The sequence below is a fragment of the Paroedura picta genome, chromosome 12 (assembly GCF_049243985.1).
Source record: "Paroedura picta isolate Pp20150507F chromosome 12, Ppicta_v3.0, whole genome shotgun sequence".
Lineage (NCBI taxonomy): Eukaryota > Metazoa > Chordata > Lepidosauria > Squamata > Gekkonidae > Paroedura > Paroedura picta.
The window spans coordinates 22,356,807-22,381,275 of record NC_135380.1 but is presented as its reverse complement, the minus strand read 5'-3'; the positions used below and the strand labels follow the sequence as shown (position 1 = coordinate 22,381,275).

At 42.9% G+C, this 24,469-nt stretch overlaps 1 protein-coding gene across 1 annotated transcript in view; it reads left to right on the top strand.

The window, feature by feature from the left end:
* Positions 1 to 22,696, top strand: part of SFRP1 (secreted frizzled related protein 1) — a 52,350-nt gene extending 29,654 nt beyond the window's left edge. The window contains exon 3 of the mRNA XM_077304815.1: positions 14,735 to 22,696. Within this exon, the coding sequence (XP_077160930.1) occupies positions 14,735 to 15,057 (323 nt within the window). The 3' untranslated portion in view covers positions 15,058 to 22,696. The remainder of the gene's footprint in view (positions 1 to 14,734) is intronic.
* Positions 22,697 to 24,469: the final 1,773 nt, after the last annotated feature.

Below are 24,469 nucleotides of genomic sequence, written 5' to 3'. Positions count from 1 at the left end.
ATTGTACGTCTGTGAATGGCATGTATGCTCGGGGCTTTTTTTGTTTTTTATTTTAAAAGTGCAAGTACTCATATAAAAGGTTTGCCAATTTCCAGTAATTCCTCCTTCCCTCTGCAGATCTCCACTAGGCTGTTCCTGAAGATCCACTTGTAACCTACATTAGAGACTGAGTTGGAGAATTTAGCTAGCAAGAGGGGTAATAAGAGGATCTCCACCAGTGTGTGCCGGGGTTATTCCCTTACAAACTCTCAATGAAACAGTTCAAAATAAATGAAAATAGTTTTTATTAAAAGCAATTTAATGCAACTAACAAACTTGTATACAAAATCAAATATCACACATGCAAGATTAGAAAAACAGGCTTGAGAGAGTATGATGGGGGAATATAAAGGGGAAAGTATAAAGTAAAGCTACCATGTTGATATAAAGACGTCTTTGGGAAATATGACCAGCATCTCTGGAACAAAAAGGAAGCCTATAAGCATATAGGGACACATGTATTGGATCCAAGAACACACACACAAAAGACAGGCCTGCACAGAAGTGGGAGCAAACATACAAACAGAGAGGGGCTCAAGTGTGTGGCTTAAAATAGCAAGATTTGTGCCCTGTGGCTAAGGTTGTTGTTGTTGTTATTACTGTTATGATTATGAATTTGATTTATAGCACGCCACTTCCAAAAAGGCTTGTGGTGGGTTACAACATGTAAAAACCCCAATAAAATTTCCCCAGAACAATATACAATATACAATGTGTGTTGTAGCTCCTAAAACAATGCTTTTGAAGTGATTATGTGAGTATGATAAAGAAACTCGAATGCGTGTGATGGTCTTGTCCAGTTTGAGACAAACCTTGGGTGAAACTATGGAGGTTTCCCAAAGTGAAAATGATTTTCCCAGGAAAGGAGACAAAAACCATTGTTGCATTACCAGGAGGAGGAGGCGAAGGAGTTGGTTTTTATACCCTACTTTTCACTACCTGTAGGAGTCTCAAAGCAGCTTACAATCGCCTTCCCTTCCCCTCCCCACAACAGACACCCTGCAAGGTAGGTGGGCCTGAGAAAGCTCAGAGAACTGTGATTAGCCCAAGGTCACCTAGCTGGCTGCACACAGAGGAGTAGGGAATCAAACCTGGTTCTCCAGATTAGAGATCGCCTCTCTTAACCACTACACCACACTGGCTCTAAAAACATAAGTGATTTCTTGACAACCCCTAGATGGTGGGACAGGATGCTGACTAGGTGTGGCAGGCTGTTAGTGATTTCCTAATTGAATCTTGCCAGGTAAAAAAGAAAGAAACTGTGGCTTGCCTAACCTGAATTCAAGTAGCCGAACCATCAATGTCTCCAAGTAATGAACCCAAACCAAAAGGAAATCTGTAGGCGAAATCTGCCTGTATGTACATTAAACTTTTAATTGTTGATTTGCTGGCTGAGTTCCCAACTGACAAGGAAAAGACCTGACCTAATAAGAGGCAAATCTGCAACAAGCAGGCAAAGCCTGTTTACAATGTGGAAACCAGCATAGGAGAAGGCATAGAAGAAGAATCTAGTTGAAAAGCTGTGACCCCTATTTGCAAAAGGCACCTGGTAACACTACTGTGTGCATGAATGGTTTGTATGAGAACAACAACCCTGCAACTGCAAATCTAGCCAAGGTTCTGGTTTCCCCTCTTGTAGATTGTCAAGAGAGGAATATAGGAAATATGCTGGTATCATCTCCTGTGTTCAGATTCAGGCCCAGCCTGTTCCCAACAGTGCTCAGCGTAGCCATCGGTTTTAGGAAGCCGCCCCTCCCTCCAAAAAGCCTGGACAGATTGTTTTCTTTAGTTTTTTTAAGGAACAGTGTTCCCTGGCAGATGCCTTATCAGGCAGAACCTTATGTCTGGACCTAACGTAAACTAATATATTCTGATTCAGAATTCCCATGAATTTCCACCAAGGTAAACAGGCTAACTGGCAGGTAATAGTTTCTGGGGGCAAAGCCAGGTATATATAACAAATGCTCTCAGTGTTATGGGGGGAAGGGAAGGCTGGGGATGCTTTGACTGTATGTCTCCAGCAATTTGTGCTCAGCAAAGCAATAATACTTGGAGGAAGATTTGGGACTGTCATTCATTGAATCCCTCAAAATTGAGCCTTTTCTATGTGCAGCCAAAAAAAAAAAATTTCCCAGTATATCCCAGTCAGCCACTATGCCGTCCCAAGATTCTAGATTATTGGCTATTGATTGCCAGTAAACCCCTCCCCCCCAAGTATCTGGGCATATTTAGAGTCTCCATTTTAAGGCTGCCAGGCTGGTTTCCCCCCAGTTTTTCAAGGTTTCCTGGCAACCCAAGAGACACAGGTGGGAGATAACAGTCCTAAGCAATAAAATCAGATAACAGAGGGAATTATGATAGTTCTCAAATCCCTCCTCACCTCTCCGAGCATGGACAAAAGAGGATACAAATCAGGCCTACAGCTTGACTATTTCAGAGCTAGAATTTTTTCTCTTATTGCTTTCAGGGCTTAAGAGCAGTGACTTTTAATCTGGCAAGCTTAGTTTGATTCCCCATTCTTCCAAATGCAGCCAGCTGGGTGACCTTGGGCTTGTCACAGCCCTGATACTGCTGTTCTGACTGAGCAGTCCTGTTAGAAGTTCTCTCAGCCCCACCTACCTCACAGGGTGCATGTCGTGGGGAGAGGAAGGGAAGGTGATCCTAAGCCACTTTTGAGACTCCTTCGGGCAGTAAAAAGCAGGGTATAAAAATCATCTCTTCTTTTTTTGCTTGCTGCTACTCTGATCTGATTTGCTTAGGACTTACCTGCTGCCTTCCTGGAAAGACCTTGTTTTCTTCCTACTGGCTGAACAATCTAAGGACTGGTTGAAGTGTTCCCTGTGTTTTTAATTCGCGCCTGGGGGTGTAGTGGAGGAGGAGGATGCATTTTTTCCTGTCTGGTGCTTTTAAAAATAGTTTTGCATTGTTTTGTCATTTGCTGTTTTCAAAAAGATTTATAAAGCTTACGTTGTTGTGTTCAGCTTGTTTTAGAATGTAACTGCTTTGCATTTTAATTTTTTAACGGTTTTTGTGGGCTGGGGGCTCCAAGTTGGACCCTCTGGTTTGACATTGGTTCTGTTGAGTTGACTTGGTGTGGAGTCTTGGATTTGACATTAGTTTTGGGGATCTGTTCATATTGCCCAGGGTTCTGCTTGCATTCACTGGTTTGACGTTGATTCTGTTTGCATCTGGAAGCTTTCAACCAGTAATTGGTTGCTCTTGTGAGTTCTGCTTTACCATGGAGAAAGCATGGGATCCCCCCCCCCCCGAAAACAATAGAGACATTGGATTGTTGGGGCCATTTAGTTCAGGGGTTCATGGACTCTTTAGTCCAATTACTTGAAACTTAAGTCCTCAGTAGACAGGCAGCACTAGGTCACCATCAATTTTGGTTACCCCCCTCTCCAGCTCCCATAGGGAAAAATGGAAACCAAATAATTCTGGAATCCCACCTCAAACCTAAACCAAATCTCAGAACGGTATCAGGAGACCCAAATACATGCAAATATTGGCCACATCTGGGGCCACATCCAAATCCAAGAATACCAGGGCTTTTCCTCTCCCAGGTAGGCACCCCTACATCTGTGTCTTCCATGAAAATTATAAGCTTGTGCTGTACTGTCAGTGGTGTCAGTCAGTTAGTTACCTCCTCCATCTTTTGTACGCTTTCATTTGTTTTTGAGAGCTGAGGAGGGGGAGGTTTCTTGAGTTGCTGTGGGAATTCCTGAGCCCAATGCTGGAATGTGGCCACATCTGGGGTGGAAAAGGACAGCCAGGAAGTGAAGAACACTGCAAGCCCTGTTGAAAATGTAGGAGTGAAAATGCCAAGAGTGGGGATTCTTCAGCAGTGGTGTATTATGGGGCCCATGTTCTGGTTTGCTTGGTCTTTGTGGGTTAGCACATTTGTTTTGCACCCACGCTACCAAATTAAAATTCAGCTGCTGCATTTGTCAGTGGTTCTGGATTGGGGGGGGTATCTGCATCCGGAATGGCAACAGAGCCAGGCAGGGCCACAAATGCCTGTGACATCAGCAAAGCCTTGGCTACTAGTTCAGGAATTCTATTGGGGCATTGTTATATTAGGCCATGCTACAAAAACCCAAAGGGGGTCATGTGATACACTAGACTGACTTATTAATTGAAGCTTGAGCTTTAGTGGGCGAGAGCCTATTTTGTCAGACGCAGTTCTCAGTTATCGGATATACATAGGCGCAGAAAAGGAAAGAAAAGCATGAACGGTGGGTGAAAACATGGAATGCAAGAAATATCGTTTTGTGACGCTTAAGCAATATTTTCCCCTTTCTCAACAAACATAAATATCTGATGACTGAGCAGCTGATGAAGTGGGTTATAGCCTAAAAGCTATTGCTTGGATAAATCTGTTTGATTGCTAACGTGTGCCACAAGACTCAGAGCAATTCTGCACGCCATAAATTTAGCATCATACTTACCCTCTGAAGATGCTATGTTCTGGCCGCTCTGCATGATGTCACCAACGTCCCGCATCTGGCCAGCAAATTGCTTGCTATATCCAACATTTTAAAGCGCAAGTTGGTGAATCCCAAACAGTGGATTCACCTACCTAAAAAGCGCTATCCTCAGTAGACAGCCAGCAGGCCAGCAGCAAAAGAAATGTATCGAGGCGAAGAAGTACTACCTCCACCTCCAATGTCCCATCCTTACACCCGCCTTCCTCTCCATTCTTCTGGAGATGGGATTTTCTTTCTATTTTTAAGGTGAACTGCCTGGAGCAATGAATTGGCAGACAAGTGTTCAGGAAATGCCAGAAATAAAAGAATTATTTTCCAGAGTTGTAGCACAAAGCATGCCTCCCTCTCCAGTCCCCCCCCCTAAAAAAAATCAGGAATGAGATTAATGTTTAAAAGTATCAAAAGACTTGTGATTCCATAAGGGGTGGCATTCAAAAAGCACTATGCATCTATGATTATATGCATAGGCATTTAAATGGAGCACTGTGATTTCTTTTTAAATTAGTGGGCATTGCGGGACCTTTAAAACATGGAGAAAGGCGATTGGCTGCATGGATTGATTGACAGGTAGAAGAGAGTCACATGTAAAGTGTGTTGCTCTCTTCCACCATTTCCAGCAGCACATGTGGAGGGTGAGAAGCGTGAAAAGGTGGCTGACAAAAGCGAGACAGCAAAAAGGTGAGGAGGGGCTGGGAGAAATGATATGATTTAGCGCTACATCATTCCGCTGGCGTAACACTATTTTTACTAGTGTGCAGAAATGCTCCCATGTTTGTTTTTATCAAATGAAGGGAAAATACTGTGTTGTGCTGGTGGGTGGGTATGTGCGTCCTAAGAATATAAGAGCAGTATTCCAGCTAGTCCAGCATCCTGGCTCACACAGTGGCCAAACAGTTGCCCTGGAGTACCACCAAATGGCATAGAGGCCAAGGGTTTCCCCTCATGTTGCCTCTTAATGCTGGTATTCAGATGTTAGCTGCCTCTAATGTGAAGGTTTTCTTTAGCCTCTGTGGTTAGAAGCCATTGATGGAACTATCCTCCATCTGTGCTCATGGCCATCACAGGATCCATAAGGAATAAATTCCACAGTTTACTTACTTGTGTTTCCTTTTGTCTGTCCTGAACCTTCATAGAGTGACCTCATGTTCTGGCATTATGAGATAGAGAGAGAAAATGCATAATTTTCTAAACCTCTATCATGGCCCCCTTTAGACATCTTTTTTCAGTACTGAAAAACTCTACCCTCTTGAGTCTTTCATTCCAGAGCACAACATAACCAAGTGAGCTGGATCTAGATGACTACACAGCATAACTTGAAAGCCTCCCAGTTCTAACTGGGAGATTTCTGATAATAAACCTGTGATGCTATGCCAAGATGGGTGGGAGAACCATCCACACACAGTGCCTTGTCCCTGGGCTGAAAATTGATGTGTGGCTTTTTTGCAGCTTCGAAATGTTAAAGGGGAGGAGAGAACTCCTGTGGAGGAGAAGCTCTCTGAAGCACAGAGAGCTCAGAATGAAGCTGAAGTTGGGAAGGGACCCCCTGTACGAGATACAGTTCCCCAGCAGCATAGAGCTGTGGGGCAGAAGGTTTCCCAGGCTTATGCAGATGTAGGCTTGGACCAAGTGAGCATTTGGGAACGAACCAATTTTAGGCTTACTTGGGATTCAACTGCACATTACTTTCCCCAGTTTATGAAACGACATTTGGGGTAGGGACAGGATTTTAATTTTTTTTTCTGGCTGACCTGTTCCCCTCCGCCTATAAAATCCCCCTCCCCAGTTCGCAGGGGAAAGCATAAAGCTTCATAACTTATATGGCTTGGAAGAAGTGTTATTGTGAAAGGGGAAAAGGGCCTGCAGGGAAAGAATTTAGCAACTCTTCCCACCTGCTGTTTGTCGGCTCCTGGTTGCAGCCTCTAGCAGCTGCTTTTCATTCTAAAAAATTGGGTGAAAGTTATCTGGAACTCCATATAATGCGCAGCTTCGCCTGGAGATGAGCAGGGTTCTTAGTGGTTTTATTTTTTAAGGGGGGGAGGGGGGTTTAGTGCTGACTGCAGCCAAAAATATCCAGTTGTCATCTCCTCCTGCTAATTCACCACTGGCACAAGTTCTTCTTCCCAAGGCTTGTCATGCAATATAGCAGCAAGCAACCATTTGCTAACAGCAAGCCAGATATGGAATGGGAACCTGTACGGATGATCTCAGTAAAACATTTGTACAGACAGTACAGGTGCTGTATTGTTGGCACTTTTGCTGTGTCTCTTCTCTGTGTTAGCTATTGGCATACACATAGACAGTCAGGTGCCACAATCAATTTTTGTGAAGACTTTTGCTAACTCTTCTGGTTGGATAAAGTATGTGTCATTCCCACTATCTGCACTGTCCCCCGTTTTCTGCTTCATATAGCTATGAAAAGCACAACTGACAGAAATTACAACAAACATTTAGCTTTGGTATACTTTGATTAAAAAATAACAAAATAGGGTTTTTTTTTGTTTCATTAAGTAATTTTTGCATATCCCAAAATAACTTGCTATCGTACTCACAGTCAGGGTGCTGGAACACTGACTAATTTATCTCTTCCTGTCTTTGACGTTTTTCACATTACCCTTCTAAACTGGTTGTTATTTATTGTTGGCCTGATTTAAGTTAAGCGATACAGGGAAAGGGGCTTCATCCAGCTAATTTTCTTCTGTTACTAAGCCATCTCTGAAGCTCTATGATCATTTGAATCAGTTGAGACAAGGTGGAATAGAAATATAATAATAATAATAATAATAATAATAATAATAATAATAATAATAATAATAATAATAATAATAATAATAATAATAATAATAATTTCAGACAGTGCTGCTTGTCCCTCCCCCCATCCTGATTCACCACATGATCCTCCTTGGAGTTTTTAAAAAATGTTCGATGCTGAGCATTCATTGAGTCAAGGCACAGTCAGTGATGCTGCTATAGCACTGAAGTGTTATATTGGTTGAATGCTATAGCATTCAGCTTAGAATGTTAAAAGCAAAATCTGCAGAAGGTCACACAGTGAAAAAGGCAGTGGGAGGAGTGGTGTAGGAAGCGTTGTGGACAGTTTAAACAGCATACCGCAACAAATGGGTAGAAAACATAAGAAAGCAGTTTCCCTCGAAAGTGTCTCAACATGCTTTGCTCACCTGATGCAAATGGCTTTGTACGAACAGGTAAATAAATTTAGCAAGCAGCTGGTTATTAAAATGGGTCTGTCTGAAATGACAGAAGAATCCTGTTAGCAACCAGTTATTAAAACAGAATACAGTGGCAGTTTGACGATAGCCTTATCTCTAATTTGCCAGTAATGTTCTTGGCTGCATTGGCTCTCTCTGGATGATCTTCACCCAGTCCCTTTCTCAGCCTCACCTACTTGGCTGGGTTGTTCTGGAGATGAAACAGAGGAGTTGGCTGCGTGCATCAACCTGAGCTGCCTGTAGGAAGGGTGGGAGAGTGCAAGACAGTGGTAAACAGCGCTGGACAGATAGAACTAGCACTCAAACATGACATTACTTGGAGCGTTCTGGAATATACACTAATGTAATTTGTAGATTGGTCCCGTACGTGGACTCTGTTCTGTCTTCAGCCTCACTGGGAATTCCTGAAACCAAAGTTCTTACCCACAAGAAGACTCTACAGCTCACTGTGCCACTTCAGTATAGGATGGGTGATTTTGCTTTACTGCTACAGCTATAAATGTGATTGGAACATTTAAGTTCTTTATCACAGACTTCCACCCCCCCACACCATGAGAGGAGGCTGCTTTGCTGTATCCCTACATGAGTGCTCAAATGAACTTGTGCAGAGTGCTCAAGTGAGCCTTGTACATAGAGCTCAAATAAATTTGTGCAGAAGTGGAGAGAAGGTTTCTCTACAGGGAAATAATCCTTATATTTTGTCACTGTGAATCTTTCTGGCTGTAAAAGTTAGGTGCTTCTCCAATTTTAGCTTGGAAAAATTACTACAGGAACAATGTTTCTGGGTTAACATTGCAGATAATGTAGTGCCTCTGCGTAGTGTGCTGGCCTTGGGTGTGTGCGTGGAGTCCTCCATTCCATACAGCACAAGGAAGAATGGGCTTTATTCTCCGTTTGTCAGTGGCCTTCTAAAATGCTGAAAATCTAAGAATGGCTTGAACAGTTCATGCAAGAGGGGACATGCCTGAAAAATGGCTCTGCCCAGAGCAGCCTATGAAAAACGGATAACAATTATGTTCTGTTCTTTTTGCGGCAGGCCCCACAGGGAGTTAATGACTTCCCATTTGTTGAGACTTGGCTGATGCTAGAGAGAGTTCCTTGGTGAAACAGCTGTGTATGCAAAACATCTGTGTATGTGTGTTTGCATCCATGGGAGGGCTTCAGAAACTGAATCCACCCCCCCCCCCCCCCAGTAATTGAAGGCGGTTTGAAAGACTGGGTTTGAAAGACATTGCACATGATTAGCTCACTCTTTCCACTTTTGCCCATGGCCAACAGGTTTGAAAAGTTTTTGTATTTTTTTTTTAAAAACCCACAAAACCTGTTTGACCAGAAGCAACAGCAGGATGAAAGAAGTGTGTTGTGTGTGTACTCATGCCAAGGGAAGCAAAGCCTTTCTCAAATCACTGTCAGATCACTTAGGGATTATTCTGAGTCTTCAGGAGAAAATAACCATCTCTCCAAATAGTAAGCTTTTAAAATCATGCAATGAAAATTGTATCCAGAATTCCACTGACTCATAAAATGATGGGAATGTCGAATCAAAAGAGACCCTACAGGTTATTGTACCATACAGCTTGGCCATACAGGTGATTCTACCATAAGGTAAAGGTATCCCCTGTGCAAGCACCGAGTCATGTCTGACCCTTGGGGTGACGCCCTCCAGCATTTTCATGGCAGACTCAATACGGGGTGGTTTGCCAGTGCCTTCCCCAGTCATGACCGTTTACCCCCCAGCAAGCTGGGTCCTCATTTTACCAACCTCGGAAGGATGGAAGGCTGAGTCAACCTTGAGCCCGCTGCTGGGATCGAACTCCCAGCCTCATGGGCAGACAGCTTCAGACAGCATTTCTGCCGCTTACCACTCTGCGCCACAAGAGGCTCTTTCACAATCACAAGAGATTCTACCTTACATAATTTAAAAAGCCGGTATTGCTAATCTTCTACAGAACCATTTTTGCAGAGTTTTATGGTCTGTAGAAAATGGAGGATTTCTGCTAATTTAATTTGGACACTTGGCTTAGTGGTGAAGCATGGCATACTGGACCCAGAATGGGGCTTGGCTTATGAGTGAGCAGGGCTTGCCATTATCAAGTTACCCGGGCTCCCAAATTGAATGTCTGGCCAGAGTGTGCCCCTGAGGCTCTGGCCTTTTTAAAGGTAACTTCCCATCTTTGTTTCAGGGACCCTGACTTGTCAATCTACCACTTCCTCCTCTCTTGCTCCTCTTATCTGCTCCCCGCCCAGGGTTTCCTGCTTCCCTATCCCCTTACTTGTCCTACCTGGATTTTTATTCAAGCCTTACTTTACCCAGCCTTCCCAGCTCCAATTGTGGCCTAGAGTTGGCTCTGGCTTTTAGCTGTCTATGGTGGTTCTGCCCTGAATGCTTTATCCAACTCTGGTCTCGATCTTGCCTGGACTTGTGGTTCAGTTCCCACTGCCTTTAGCCATCTGCAGCCCAGTGAGTTCTGTTTCAGTCTTATCCACATGACATCCTCTTGCTGTGCCTGTATCCAACAACATCCAGCTGGGAAATCCTGTGTCTTATTTTGTTATGCCGTAAATTAGCATCTTGCTGAATTGTCTTTTGAGTGAATAAAGACTTGGATGGGAAAGACTAAAGGTAGGGGTTAAGTGGAGGGAATAAACACCTCATGAACCCAGAAGGATTTCCAACTTCTCCGTCATTGGGCTCTTGAGATCCCACCTGGGATATGATGCTTAGGAGTCTGTCAAGCTGATGGAAAGGTTAGGGGGTTTCAAGGCAAGGAAACTGTTTGTTTTGGCAACCCTATTACTGACAGGAAGCCAAGTTTCAATCTGTATTGATAAGTGGCTGTATTTAAACTCTTCGGTCCCTTTTGCTGGGGCGTATGTGAAGGTATTTTTCTCCAGGGAGGAGTGGAAAGTTCCAAGCCAACTTTTCTCCTCCGACTGCATGCATGATGGTTTCTGTGAATGTCAGAATAATTAACCATGATAACGGGGTCTTTGTTACCGTTGATCCTTTGACCAGGCAGTGCCATGGCAGCACCTGACTCAATGTTTTTGGCCTTGGAAGCAAATGGAAAGGACTAACCAAGCCTAGAAATACAAAGGGTACTCAGGCTGGAATGGTCCAGGGTCTAGATCCAGTGGTGTGTGAGTGGAGAGGGAAATGCACTTTGTGTAGCTCAGCTTGCTGAGGCAATAGCAAAATGATTGCTGCAGCCCTTCGATGACTGTTTTGCTTATTGCTGATAAACACGATGGAAATTTTTCTTCCAGTTTGTGTTCTGAGTTTGCTCCATGCAAAGAAATTAGTAATTAATCAAAAGTGCACTTTCATGATGCAGAAAATCACTTTAAAAAACGGACAGCCTCCGACTTGCCTTAGGTCAGGGGTAGTCAAACTGCGGGCCTCCAGATGTCCATGGACTACAATTACCACAAGAATTGTGGTAATTGTAGTCCATGGACATCTGGAGGCCCGCAGTTTGACTACCCCTGCCTTAGGTCATAGTTCTGGGGGCCATTTTGAAACCGAGAACACTGTGCCTGTGACTTCATCAAAAATGTCTGTGAATCAGAAAGGAACATACAGTACTGACCTAACTGGAAAATATTGTTTGCGGTGTCTTGTGCAAACAGAAAAGGACACAGGGACAAACAGGGTACACTTAGTGCAAATGGACTGCAAGGTTTAGATATAGCATTTCTTCTTTGGGTAGGTGTGGAAATGTGGAATTGTTCCATGGGTTCCCCACCATGGGATTGTTGATGATAGCAGTAATTCAAGAAGGGTGCCTTGTTGTCATATTTAAGTACCTTTTAGTTTATTTGCACCCTGTGAGGAGAGGCTGGAAACTCTGACCTTTCTTGTCTTTTGTTATGTGTCACAACCTAATCCGTTCCAGTCCCTTACTCTTCCTATACAATTTATGATGAAATCCTCACCAAGTTTTTCTCTACCTCAACCTACTCCCTTTCCCCCCATCCTCTTTTATAATTTCCCCTATACATGTGTAGAATATTATTTTCTCTTCATGGGATCTGAGGAAGTGTCCTTTGACTTATGAAAGCTTGTTTTTAAGGTTCTCCTGGACTTTTGTTTTATTTTTCTGACAATGATAGGTCAACATCTGGTTTAGACAATTTCACTAAATATAATAAAATGTACCTAGCATAATGCCATAGAGGTTTCCATTTATTTTATTTATTTGTTTATTTAGATTTCTATACCGTATGAAAAGAGCCTCTTGTGGCGCAGAGTGGTAAGGCAGCAGAAATGCAGTCTGAAAGCTCTGCCTATGAGGCTGGGAGTTCGACCCCAGCAGCCAGCTCAAGGTTGACTCAGCCTTCCATCCTTCCGAGGTCGGTAAAATGAGTACCCAGCTTGCTGGGGGGTAAACGGTAATGACTGGGGAAGGGAATGGCAAACCACCCCATAATGAGTCTGCCATGAATACGCTAGAGGGTGTCACCCCAAGGGTCAGACAAATCCATACTACATTGGCAGTTTCTACCAATTTCTAATTTCCCACCGCAACCCCTTCCCTCCATGTTGTACCTCAGGGTCCCATGACCCCAAGGAGCAGAATTCTGTGGAGGTCAGTGGGTTGTAGTGGGAAAGTAGCAGTTCTCCTGACAGAAAATTTTATCCTGGATGAAACTCCCCATCTACAACTTGCCCTTCAGTTGGTTCCTTCAGCTGAAGATAAAGCTCTCATAGCCAACACCTATGGCAATATGCCGGCTGTTCTCACCCCTCCCCCCCCGAATTACCTCATGTTTTTCCTCATAAATGTTAGCATAGTTTTAAAACAACCTTGTGAAACACAAGGCAGCAGTTTATCTGCAAAAATAAATAACCATACTAATAAATGATCATAATAAACACAAAGAAATTATCAATTACCCCCTGAGTCATAATTTACCAAGCAGATAAATAACACCACAAAAATTGATTTCCCTTTTTCCCCCTTCTGAAAACTCTACATGTTCCTTAATACCTCATTTATCTCATTTATGTAGCCATAGCTTAAAAGATGAAACATGCCTATGCTTAGGAATTTGCAAATAGAAAGATATATAGAATTACTAGCGAGGGGGCACCCAGTGGATTTAATTTGTGGCTAAATGCCTACAAGATACACATGAACTAGGAGCCACAAAATTATATGAAATAAAGCAGGCACGTGAAACTAAACTGGGGACCTACTAAATTTTTCTCAGTTTTAGTTGCATTTCCACCCCAGGGAGTCAGTGGACCAGCCTTCCCAGACCAAGAGGGCTTTGGACGATGCAGCATAAAGCGGTGATAATAACTCAGTTCCTTTTCAGTGTGCCACAAGACTCTCTTATTGTTCAAGAGGTTTTGTTCACAGCTGTATGGCCCTGTCCCTTGAATGGACTCAAACAGTCTACTCTTCCCTCTTTACACAAAGGTGCTTGGAACAGTTTGCCATTTCAGGCACTGTCCCCTGAGAACAGGAAAGCTAATCTGATGTGACCTCAATGGAAAATATTCCCTTCTTTGGGCTCAAGTACTTTCCTTCAGTTATTGATTGCAGCTTCAGTCTCACGTTAATGTTCCTTTTGTGGCAGCTGTACAGTGGAATTTGGTTTATGGGATAAAATGACGACAATGTGTTGCGCATTAAAAGATCCCTTTCTGTGCCACTTGGCTCCTTTCTTGATCAAGCACATGTGGCCCCTGATGCTAATGTCTTTCAGGAGGATTTTTTCAGCTTGTGGATGCTCCAAATGCAAAGTACGAATCTGTTGTCTTGTCCTTGTTGTTATCATTTATGTGTCAGGCAGCACTGTTGAAGTATGCAGGGCTGTACAGAGTCAAGCAGGCAGTGAAGACAAATCCCTGCCCTCTGGTGCTTGCAATCTACATTTTCATAGAATCATAGAGTTGGAAGGGACCTCCAGGGTCATCTAGTCCAACCCCCTCACAATGCAGGATTTTGACAGAAGGAAAACAGCCAAGGGAAGGCAGGGGAGAGAGCATAGACTATGGATAGTAGGATTTGAAAGAGGGGGAAGCCCATTTCAGTGGTTTAGTATTCCTACCATGCATACTAGAAGAATTTTATGTTTACTATTATGTGTCAGTAACAGACTATATGCATCTTCTGGCTGCATTCATTTCCTTGCTGATCAAAAGAACATCATCTTCGGTTGCTATAGCAGTTCAAACCTATTGGTTTGCAAGTAAATGCTACTGAGGAGCATAATTCAAAGCCTTTATTCATAAACCCACAAAGCCTTTTGAGCTGCCCACTATATGAGGTTAGGAATGAAGGGGAAGGGGCAACAGTGAAATTAATAGAGAGCTCTCAGTACCTTCTGCTGACAGATCACTGGATCCAACCCAGTCTGCATGACTTAGCTGGGATGAATGGCTAAGAACTTTCTGCAAGTTCTGCTGAGCCGAACTGTATTTTCCCATGAGACAGAAAGCGTACAAGTCTTTGGGTTGACATCATAAATATTCATAATTTGTGGAGCGATAAATACAATGCAAGACCTCTTGAGTTATATTTACAATGTTTCAATTCAGTAAACTATTTTTGGCCTTTTTACATAGGATAAAATTTGGCTTTAACTCAGTATGTTTGATAAAAGGTGATTAATTCAAGTTTTAAGTTATGAGTATAGACTTTGGCATTCTTGTTAGATATAATTCAAATTTCATTTTAAAGAAGGTTATTTAAAAAACACAGACAACATAGCTTTCTCTCTCTTTTTCTCATGCATGTACATATTTCTATGGAGACCCAATTTTAAATTCTTGAAATTGGAAGGCTGGGGTCTTTTGTAATGCAATCCTAAACTCAGCTACACCCTTCTGAGCCCATTGACATCAGTGGACATTGAAGAGTACAACTCTGGTTAGGACATCATTGTTAATGACACTTCTCAACTTTGCTCACAAGAAACTAACAACTGTTTCATCCTTTGGGGTTTTCTCTTTTTGTTGTCTTCCAGCTTTAAAGATGAAAATAAAGGAGGTAAAAAAAGAAAACGGAGACAAGAAAATCATCCCGAAGAAGAAGAAGCCTTTGAAGCTGGGCACCATCAAAAAGAAAGACCTGAAGAAGCTGGTGCTGTACTTAAAGAATGGGGCAGACTGCCCTTGCCACCAACTGGACAACCTGAGCAACAACTTCCTCATCATGGGGCGCAAGGTGAAGACCCAGTACCTGCTGACAGCTATTCATAAGTGGGATAAGAAGAACAAAGAGTTCAAAAAATTCATGAAGAAAATGAAAACTCCTGAGTGTCCTACATTTCAGTCGGTCTTCAAATGATCGGTTGCTGCCAGATTTGGAACTTCTTGCTGGCCTTCAACTTGCACAGATCTTGACTTGGTGGCCCATACATTTTGGCTTCTTTTGCCATAGCAGACACTGTCCCTTAAATCTGTTGCATTTCTTTCTCTTTATGTTTGTAGATCTTCCCTGGTTCCTGTGCCTCCCCTTTCCCAGCCCCAGTTACGTCCCCATAAGAGACTGTGCAAAGGTATGTAGGTAGACTTGGGGTTTACTATCTTGGCATCTGAGGTCACATGGAAAGCTACTCTCTGGATAGAATGATTAAAAAGTCTTATGGCACCTGGAGGTTGGTGGATTTATTGTGGCAGAGGCTTCTGTGAACCATATGCTACTTGGTTTGTTGCATGAAGTGTGACTAAGCAAGCTCTAGCTCATGAAAACATCTGCCACGATAAATTCCTTAGTATTTAAGATACAGCAAAGAATCTTGTCTTATTTTGGTTGCAGAAGACTAACATGACCATCCCGGGATTTGTTTGAATACACCTGAGTAGACCTGCGCTGATTGTTCTCCAGCTTTCCGGTAGAAGCCAGCATTTTCAGTGGGGCAGAAATCACTCTGATTGTATGAACATTCAGCTTCCTTGCCCCAACAGTTCATTAGGTGACCATGTTCCTTCATCTTCCTTTCTCTGGTAGTAACATGAATGACCTCACCCTGTCAGGGATCATGTAATCAATGGTATGTCATTGCAATCCATCATAGCCAATGGAATATTGGATGTTTGATGCCACTAGGAATGAGTAAAGGCAGCACAAACAAGCTTTTTTTAAAAAGAAATAAGCAGTGTCAAAATAAAAAGGCTGCTGGAACCATTCATGGAGAAACCAAGCTATATTGGCCTAGCCGTAGGTTGGAACATCAGACTACATTTGCACACATAAGAGGAGGTCTCCAAAATCACAAGAACATTCACGTGCAGTTCTGTGAAGTGAGATTGCAACAGAGCCTCTTGAAATGAACAGGAGCTGAATGTGAACTTGTATCAGTGAAGCTTGTATAAGGGAATTTTTTGGTGGCTTGTGGTGACCACCTGCATTAAAGTGCCATTGGCACTTTTTCTGCCTCAGTTGGTAAAATATCTTGGACCAACCCTAATCCTGGATGTTGAGACAGCAGTAGGGTCTGGTGCCAGATCTTTCTCTGAAGGCCGGTATCACTACAGCAGTTCGAAGAGGGACAATCCCTGTCCCCTTTGGCAGTATTGGGGTACTTGAAAGAAAGAAGCATGAAGTTTGAGGAGGAGTGAGGCAGGTGGTGTTTCCTCCTGCAAAACCAGCCAAGACAGGGGTTGGTGGGTTGAGTGATCCCTGGCAGAGAAATTTTGGTCTCATTGGCTTTGGGGAGGCAATGGCCCCTTCACTGGCCCACCACCTAAAAGTAATTCTGGAGGAAGGAGTCCAAAGAAGAGCAGATGCTTTGTGCATATGAAATTCCCCTATGTGTAGTTTTAGAAGGGTGGTCAACGGTTCTGTTTTATTCCTTTCAAATGAAGCGTCAGTCTCCTACTGCAGCCTGGAAATCCTTGCATTACAACAGAAGGAGGCTGTCTGAGAGGTGTACAAAGTTATACATATCCTCACTTCTGGAACAGATTATTGATTAGTAGTAGAGGAAGTTCGGAAAAGGGTTGAGTCCTGCAGTCACTTGGGCTTCCTGTTCTGCACCCTAGAAAGCAAGTTGCAAAGACAGGAAATGGGATGACAGTAAGTAACAGGCGTTGCCTGCCAGGGTGACCATATGGGGCAAAGAAAGCTTCATATCACAGATGAGGAATTCATCAGCATCTGAACTTAGAAACCCGCCCCCCCCCCCCTTCTGAGGCTGATCCAGAAAAAGCAGAAGAGTGGATTTGGCTGTGCAAATTGACACACACACACACACACACACACTGCCCCGAAGCAGTCAGACTCTGAAATGAAGTTGGCACCCTGCAACGTAAACAGCCTCACAGTGACAGAGCAGAGATGCTTATGTACCTTTGCAGGATGCGTACGAAATCCAAAAGAGATATATAGCATTAAAGGTGTGGAATGTTTCATCTAACTTGTAAACATTTATTTTTTAATAATGAACGAAACATGTCAAACATAACTTTTTCTTTAAAAAAAATTTAGCCACATTTTGACTAAACTTTGATAGTACTCCCAGGGAAGCCAGAAAAAAATGGCCGTAAGGGCTGGATCTCGTCCATGGTTTCCCGTTGCCGACCCCTACTCTAGTTATTTACTTAATAATGTAATCTAATGAAATATTTCTAGTTACTGTGTTATTTTAACAGTGCTTTAACTCTGCTGTATGTCCAGTTCTTTTCTCAAGAGGCAGAATTGCCATGTTTGTTTATAATCTTTTTTGTGTGACTTTTTGTTTTTTGGCAGGAAGGACTTTTGGAATTTGTTTATAGTAGATTTCTAGATTCAAAGTATATTAGTTTCTTGTTTTCCAGTTGTTTCCTTTTTGTCCTGTTCCTTTGTTGATACGTGTGAGATTATGAAGAGCCACGTTTTAGATTGGAGTGCGTGCCTTAATGCAGTTATCCCCCCCCCCCCGGGCTAGTATTGTTTTTCCTAAAACTAATAGTGCCTCAGTGGAAAAAAACACACACATCTGATATCATTCTTCTTTCTTTTAAGGCTATTCGTGTACATTTTTTGATTTGTTACTCAAGTGTTCTCAGTCTGGTCAACCAGCACCATGATTCTTAGCAGAAGGCCTTTAACACAAAACATGATACTGCTTGCATATTCTTAGATGCTTTCAAATTTCACTTTAAACAATGATCAGGTTCCTGGATCTCTGATGGTTGCTAGGAAGAAGCAGGAAGCGTAACCAAGCAGTCCAAAAGCAGACTGGATGGTTGAGACTTTAGGTTGTGACTGCTGGCTTGGGACCATATTAAGGCACACTTCCTGCCCTGGCTAGACCCTTCTTGGTGTCGACACACTAAATTGCTATCTACCATTTGCCATGATCCCCAGCATTCTTTCAGCAATCTCCTTCCCAACCCTAAACTGGCCCAGTATTCCTTGTTACCTAAATCAGCCAGAGCTAGTTTTTGCAAATGAATTAAATATATGTAGATCTGTTCACCATCCATATTTTATTCCATCACATGAATTTGTATTTTTGTTTTAAGTATATTTTTAATTGGGATTTAAAACTGGTGAACTTAGTGCTGAATTGTGTCCTACACAGGAGATCTTGGAAGTATGGTTTGGAGCTTCAATATGTGTGCAAGCAAAGCAGGAAAGAGGGGTCTTATTTCCCTTTCTGTACCATTTTCCTGATAGGAAACTGAAGTTAACCTTTCTAGAGACAAAAAAAAAAAAAAAAAGGACAGGCATCAATATGGTTCCTGCCATTCCCCATCTTGAACGAAGGTGTGATTTCTGTCAGGACAACAGTGGAAGTGTTAACCCCTTTCTTCTTCCCCATCTCCTTGCAGGTGTTTCATTAACATACAAAATATGGCAGGTAGTCGCTAGGAATGCCAATCCCCAAATGGGACCTAATCTCCAAGTGGGACCTGGGGATCGCTCAGAATTATAGGTCATCTCCAGACTAAAGAGATCAGTTCTCCTTTAGAAAATGGCTGCTTTGGAGGTGGGCTCCATGGTATTATACAGCAGGGGTAGTCAACCTGTGGTCCTCCAGATGTTCATGGACCATGAACATCTGGAGGACCACAGGTTGACTACCCGTTATACAGCACTGAGGTCTTTCTCTACCCCAAATGCCACCCACTCCTAGCTCCATTTCCCAACTCAGAGCTGGCTGCCGCATGGTCTCTTGTTATAGTTCAGCCCTCAGAAATGAAACCAGCATTTCCTGAAGATCATCAAATGTGAAAGATTAATCAGAACAGGAGTACTTAGGAGAAATATACCTCTTCTTGAGAAAGTAGCTTGAAGTCTGAAAGACTGTGTGTGTGTGTGTGTGTGTGTGTGTGTGTGTGTAAGTAATCCTGCAACCAGAGGAAGAAGAGCTGGTTTTATATCCTGCTTTTCACTGCCTGAAAGAGTATCAAACCGGCTTACAATCGCATTTTCTTCTCCCCACAGCAGACACCTTGCAACTGTAGCTTCCACTACACCTGGGCATTTTGGCATACTGAAGGTGGACTTTCTCCGCCCCCCATTTTACTATCCTGTATTTGTATAACTTTCTTTTTAAAAAGTGATAGGCTTTTTGTTTTCTGTCCCCCCCCCCCGACCAAAAAAGGGTATCTTTGCCCTCATCTGTACTAGAAGCACACAATGACATGTGCAGGACAAATTAGTTTTAGCTCTGGAGGGAAGAACTCACTTTTATAATGGATAAAATTAACCACCTGGATTTAGTAACAAACACCCTCACACACTGCTGATACATACTGCATCCCTGTCCCTTCAAGAGTGCAAGTGGAGGTTACCTGATCAGCAAGCTAATCAAGCAAGTGTGCTGGAACATGTCCAGAGAAGTTCCGCAAACTCTTCTCTCAGGAACTGATGTTGTGCTTTGGCTGGCTTTTCAGGAATTGGCACAGTCACATTCCCTGGCCATTAATTTGAACCTAGCTCTGGCTTTATGCTCTTTGTCACATAGGAGTTACTTTCAGCTGCATTAGTTTCAAAGTTGATTGGCCTGTCTCTTCATCCACGCTGGTGCACAAATCCTCCGAATAACAGGGACTGGCATGTCAAGATGGGACATGGTCTTAAGTTCCGTTTTCAAGCTTTCCACTCAAAGGATTCTCTGCCTGAGATTTTGGAAAGCTGGCCTATTGTGCACATACTGGATAATGCACTTTCAATGTGCTATTGCAGTTGGATTTCCCTGTGTGGAATGGGATAATCTGCTTTGGAAGTGCCCCGAAAGCGCATTATCCAACATATGTGGAGTTGCGATCAGAACAGACAATGTGAAATGGGCTCATGGTTTAATTTGGTATAGTGCAGCTTCATATATCCTGTGTTTACAAAATTTAGGAACCCTTTTAGAAGGAGGAAAAAGAGATCCAAGTACGCCTTTGAAATGAGAGATCTTGTTGCTTTGTTCTGATATCTTCCTCCCACTTTCTTCTAGAAAGTGGTTATCTGAGATATGGCAGGGTTCAAGCTTGCCCAGGGATCACAGCCACTGACTCAGGAATTCTTCCTGAGGTTTGCTACAAGTTGATTAGGGACCAAGGAATGAAGAGGAGGATGAAGCAACTTGCAAATTATAGCTGCTCCGTTCTTCAGGTATCCAAGTCCCAGGACTAGTTGTGGCAAAGCCAGCATTGCTTTGATTTGGCCATTTCTGATCAGGACTGATGACAGATTTTCCAGCGAACAATCAGCTGTCCGGCTATTGGTGCCAAGTGGCATTAGCTAGACTGCTGGATGATGGCCCCTTTCAGCTGTGGCTCCAAATAGTTAATGACCAGTGTATTGGGTCAGCATCGGGCCACCTGCTCTGTCCTGTGTAGTTCTGTATGCTCTACCCAGGTACCTGTCTATGCGAGAAGTAGACTCGTGTACTCAAGAAGAAGATATTATTCGGCTTGAGATAGAATTTACTCCATAATAAGAGTGCTAGGACTTCTAAAGCCAGCCTTTAATTAGGTCTTCTCTCAGGTAGCTTGCTTGATGGGGAACTGAAGCTGTTGAAGTTCTTCCCAGAATTTGTTCTTTGAATTTTGCACTCCATTCTCTACTGCATTCGGCCTGACTTCTTTATCTTTTCCACATTTGAAAAATACAAAATGCCTGAGGCAACCCACTCCTGGAAATGAAAATTCAAAGGGTGGTTTATATGTGGGGGGAGAAATTACAGCAAGTAATTAACATAATTATATCTGACCAGAAGAAATGCAGGATTTAATCATTGGCTTTGGGATGTCCTGATTTGGGCAGGGACTTTCAGAGACTCCTTCCTGCGTCAATTTATCTGCTGAAAAGCCCTATGAAAGGATTCCAGGGCTTTCCTGAACTTCACATAGGGTACTGGACATGGTGGGCTTCTCTAGAATTGGGTAAGCAGATTGGTGTGTTTCTACCCATCTTCAACACAGCAGCTGCCAAACTGTCTTGAGGAAGCTAGCCTGCCACTAGGGATCTGATTTTGGATCTCATGAGAAAGTTAGATTCAGAAGAGAGAACAGGAAGTTCTTCACATAATACCCAATTACCATGGCATTAAGTGTCATATGGTGGTGATGGCCAGAGGCTTAGATAGTTTCAAAAGGAGACTAGACACCCAGGCAGTCCCTTGAGTGAGGATGGAGACAATTCCTTCAACTGCTTTCTTCTTTGAAGGACCTGTACCTGGACTTAAGTTCATATCATGCAGCTAAACAACACTCTGAAAGGTGACCCAAAGTGTCAGCAGCAGGTATAATGATTTATTTTTAAGTAGGGTCACCACCGAATGGTGGTAATGTATCCTGTAAAGAAGTTAATAAGAACTTGCATAAAGTGAATGGTTCTTCCCCTCCCCCTCATTGTTGTCTTCTAGCCCATAAACCTACCAAATTTGTCCCTTCTTCCCCAAGGCAGTTAGTGATTAAGACAGCCAATAGCAGCTTGTTTGTTTTTGCTTCCCTGTGTCCACATTCATTAATATCTTTTTTCTTTCCAGACCATATTAATCATGGAAATAGTTGACCCTTTCAGTGTGAGGTGCATTGGTTGCTAGGCTTACAGATATATCTCAAAAGGGCATCCACATCTATCTTAAACAAGCTTGGGCATTTGAGTAACTGGCTGACATTACAAGTTTTTTGATAGCTCTGTAATGTGTGATATCTTAGTAATATTTCCCTATGGAGTTCCTAGGATAGGAAGATGAGGCATTTGTGTGTGTGTGTGTGTGTGTGGGGGGGGGTATCTTTCCTAGATGAACAATTCAGTCTTCCCAACAGTAACCCCCCGCCAGCTTTCCCACAAAGCCTCTTTTGCCTATGAGAGTTCACTAGAGAAGAAAGTTGAGGTACGGAACATTATTCTAAAAGATGCCCCAAAAGAGCCAGAATGTTGTGATGGTTAGAGGATGGGACTGCTTTGGACCAGTTATTTGTTCATCTCAACCTAACTCACAGAATGGGTATGAAGAAAAACTAAGGAAGGTGGCACCGTATCTACTACTCTGAGCTCCTTGTAAGGAAGGTGACATTCAGATATAATAAAAAAGTGTATGTCTCAATAGCCACAAACATAACCCTCCCAGTTTGGGTGGATGTTGGCAAAAATTACTACTGGATTAACTTTAATGATACATTCACAACATATCAGGGGCCCCTTATCAGTGGGTGTTCCAAAAGATGTTTGAATATGCTGGAATTTTTGGAAATGCTCCCCCTATCCCTGCTACACAAAAAATCAAGTATTTTGACCAGATGAACACCACTTGCCTGCAGTTTTAATGGCACAATATATTTTTATACACAGCAAGATGAATACTTGTTCTGTTTGCAGTATTTTCCCTGCCATGTATTCAGTCATTAAACTAAAGTTGCTAAAGGTTCTGTGTGTTATTTTATAAAGGGATGCTGTTTACTAACCTTGGTTTGTTGTGTTTCAAATGATCCAAATGGCTGTTCATGAAGAAGTGCATTTAATTACCCATTTGGAAATAAATCCATACAACAATTTACCTGTAATTAGCATTTCTTTCCCCCCCCCTTTTAATTAAGGAAAATGGGAAAGTGCCAGGGACAAGCTACACTCAAAAAAGGGAAAAAAAGAAACCCGGGATGTTTCCACACTTGGATTTCCCTCTAGGTGGCACAGGGCATGTACCCGCTTGATTTAAGAGTTTCCATGGGATGCTGTCCTCTTTCCAAGCCCAACATGTGAGGCTCCCAGGTCTTTCCTTTTCAAGTTGGAGCATGTGTGAGCTCACACACACAAAAACCTCTGCCTGCAGCCAGTCCAAGTGGTGGTGGGGGAACAGAGGGCCACCTTCAGGATGTTGGCACTCTGCTCCTACAACCCCATTTTTGCACTTAACAGTAGGGTGGCCAACCTCCAGGTGGTAAGTGGTGACTTCCTGCTATTACAAATGGTCTCCAGGCAATGGATCTCTGTTGCCTGGAGAAAATGGCCCCTGTGGATTGGTGGGTTCTATGGCGTTATACTCTATTGAAGTCTCTCCCCTCCCCAAACCTTGCACTTTTTAGGCTCCATCCCCCAAATCTCCAGGTACTTCCCAACCTAGATACTACTTCCCAACCTTCATACTACTGGTAACCTTACTTTTAACAGATCTAAAAAAGAAATACATAAAAGCTTAGGTGTGAGCCTCAGCTAAGCTAATGGCAGGGAAGAACAACTGCCAGGCTGCTGGGGGCACTGACACTACTCAATTATAATCAAACAAGCAAGAATTGGGTGTGGAGGAGCAGTGCCAGTCGCGAGCAGCATGGGCAGGGGCAAATGAGAAGAAGAGAATTGTTTTTTTATACCCTGCTTTTCACCAACTGAAGAAGTCTCAAAGCAGCTTATAATCACCTACTCTTCCTCTCCCCGCAACAGACACCCTGTGAGGTAGGTGAGGCTGAGGGAGCTCTGAGAGAACTGTGACCAGCCCAAGGTCACCCAGCTGGCTGTATGTGGAAGAGTGAGGAATCAAACCTGGTTCTCCATATTACAGGCTGCTCCTCTTAACCACTACACCAAGATGGCACTGTTACCATGTGTGCTTCAATCCTCCTTTCACAGTAGGGGTGTTTTTTTTCTGCCTCTGGAGACAATGTGATAGCTCACCTGAAAACAGTAGTTTCTTATCTACTGTAATCTATCTTCCCCTCCTTTTTATGCCTCCCTTTCTTGAATTGTTGAGAAAAGAAATGGCTGTTAAAAAATGGAACCGAGCTATACTTCATACATTTTTGTGATTTGCTCCGTGAATTCTGCAGACAGAATCCAGATGTTTAACCCACAACCCCCAAGGCATCCACCTGCTTGGCAAAGAGAGAGGGCCTGGACCAAATGGCTGAAATCTGTTTTTTTCTGTCATTAGAAATCATTGTGTCGGTATTCAAATAATGAGATTCTTGCAGCTTGCGTACCTTGGAGAAACACTTCAGGCTCTTTCCATACAAACGATTTTGCTCTGCAACAAAACGTACATTTGGCTCTTGTTTATTATACGTCATCGTTGGGCCTATTGCCATTCTATAAACTTGAGCTTTTGTTATATGGATTTAACTATGCTGCCTTCTCTCAAAGAATCCTGGGAATAGTAGTTTGATGAGGGAGATAAGAAATCCGTTAAGAGATGGCTAGGCCCATTCACAGAATTACAGCTCCCAAGAGAGAGAGGGGATCACAATTAAACTCTGTGATATCGATGGTTCTGGCCAATTTTTCCACTTAATCTCATTCCATTCCCCTTCATACTTCAGCTCCCAGCCCACATGGCTTT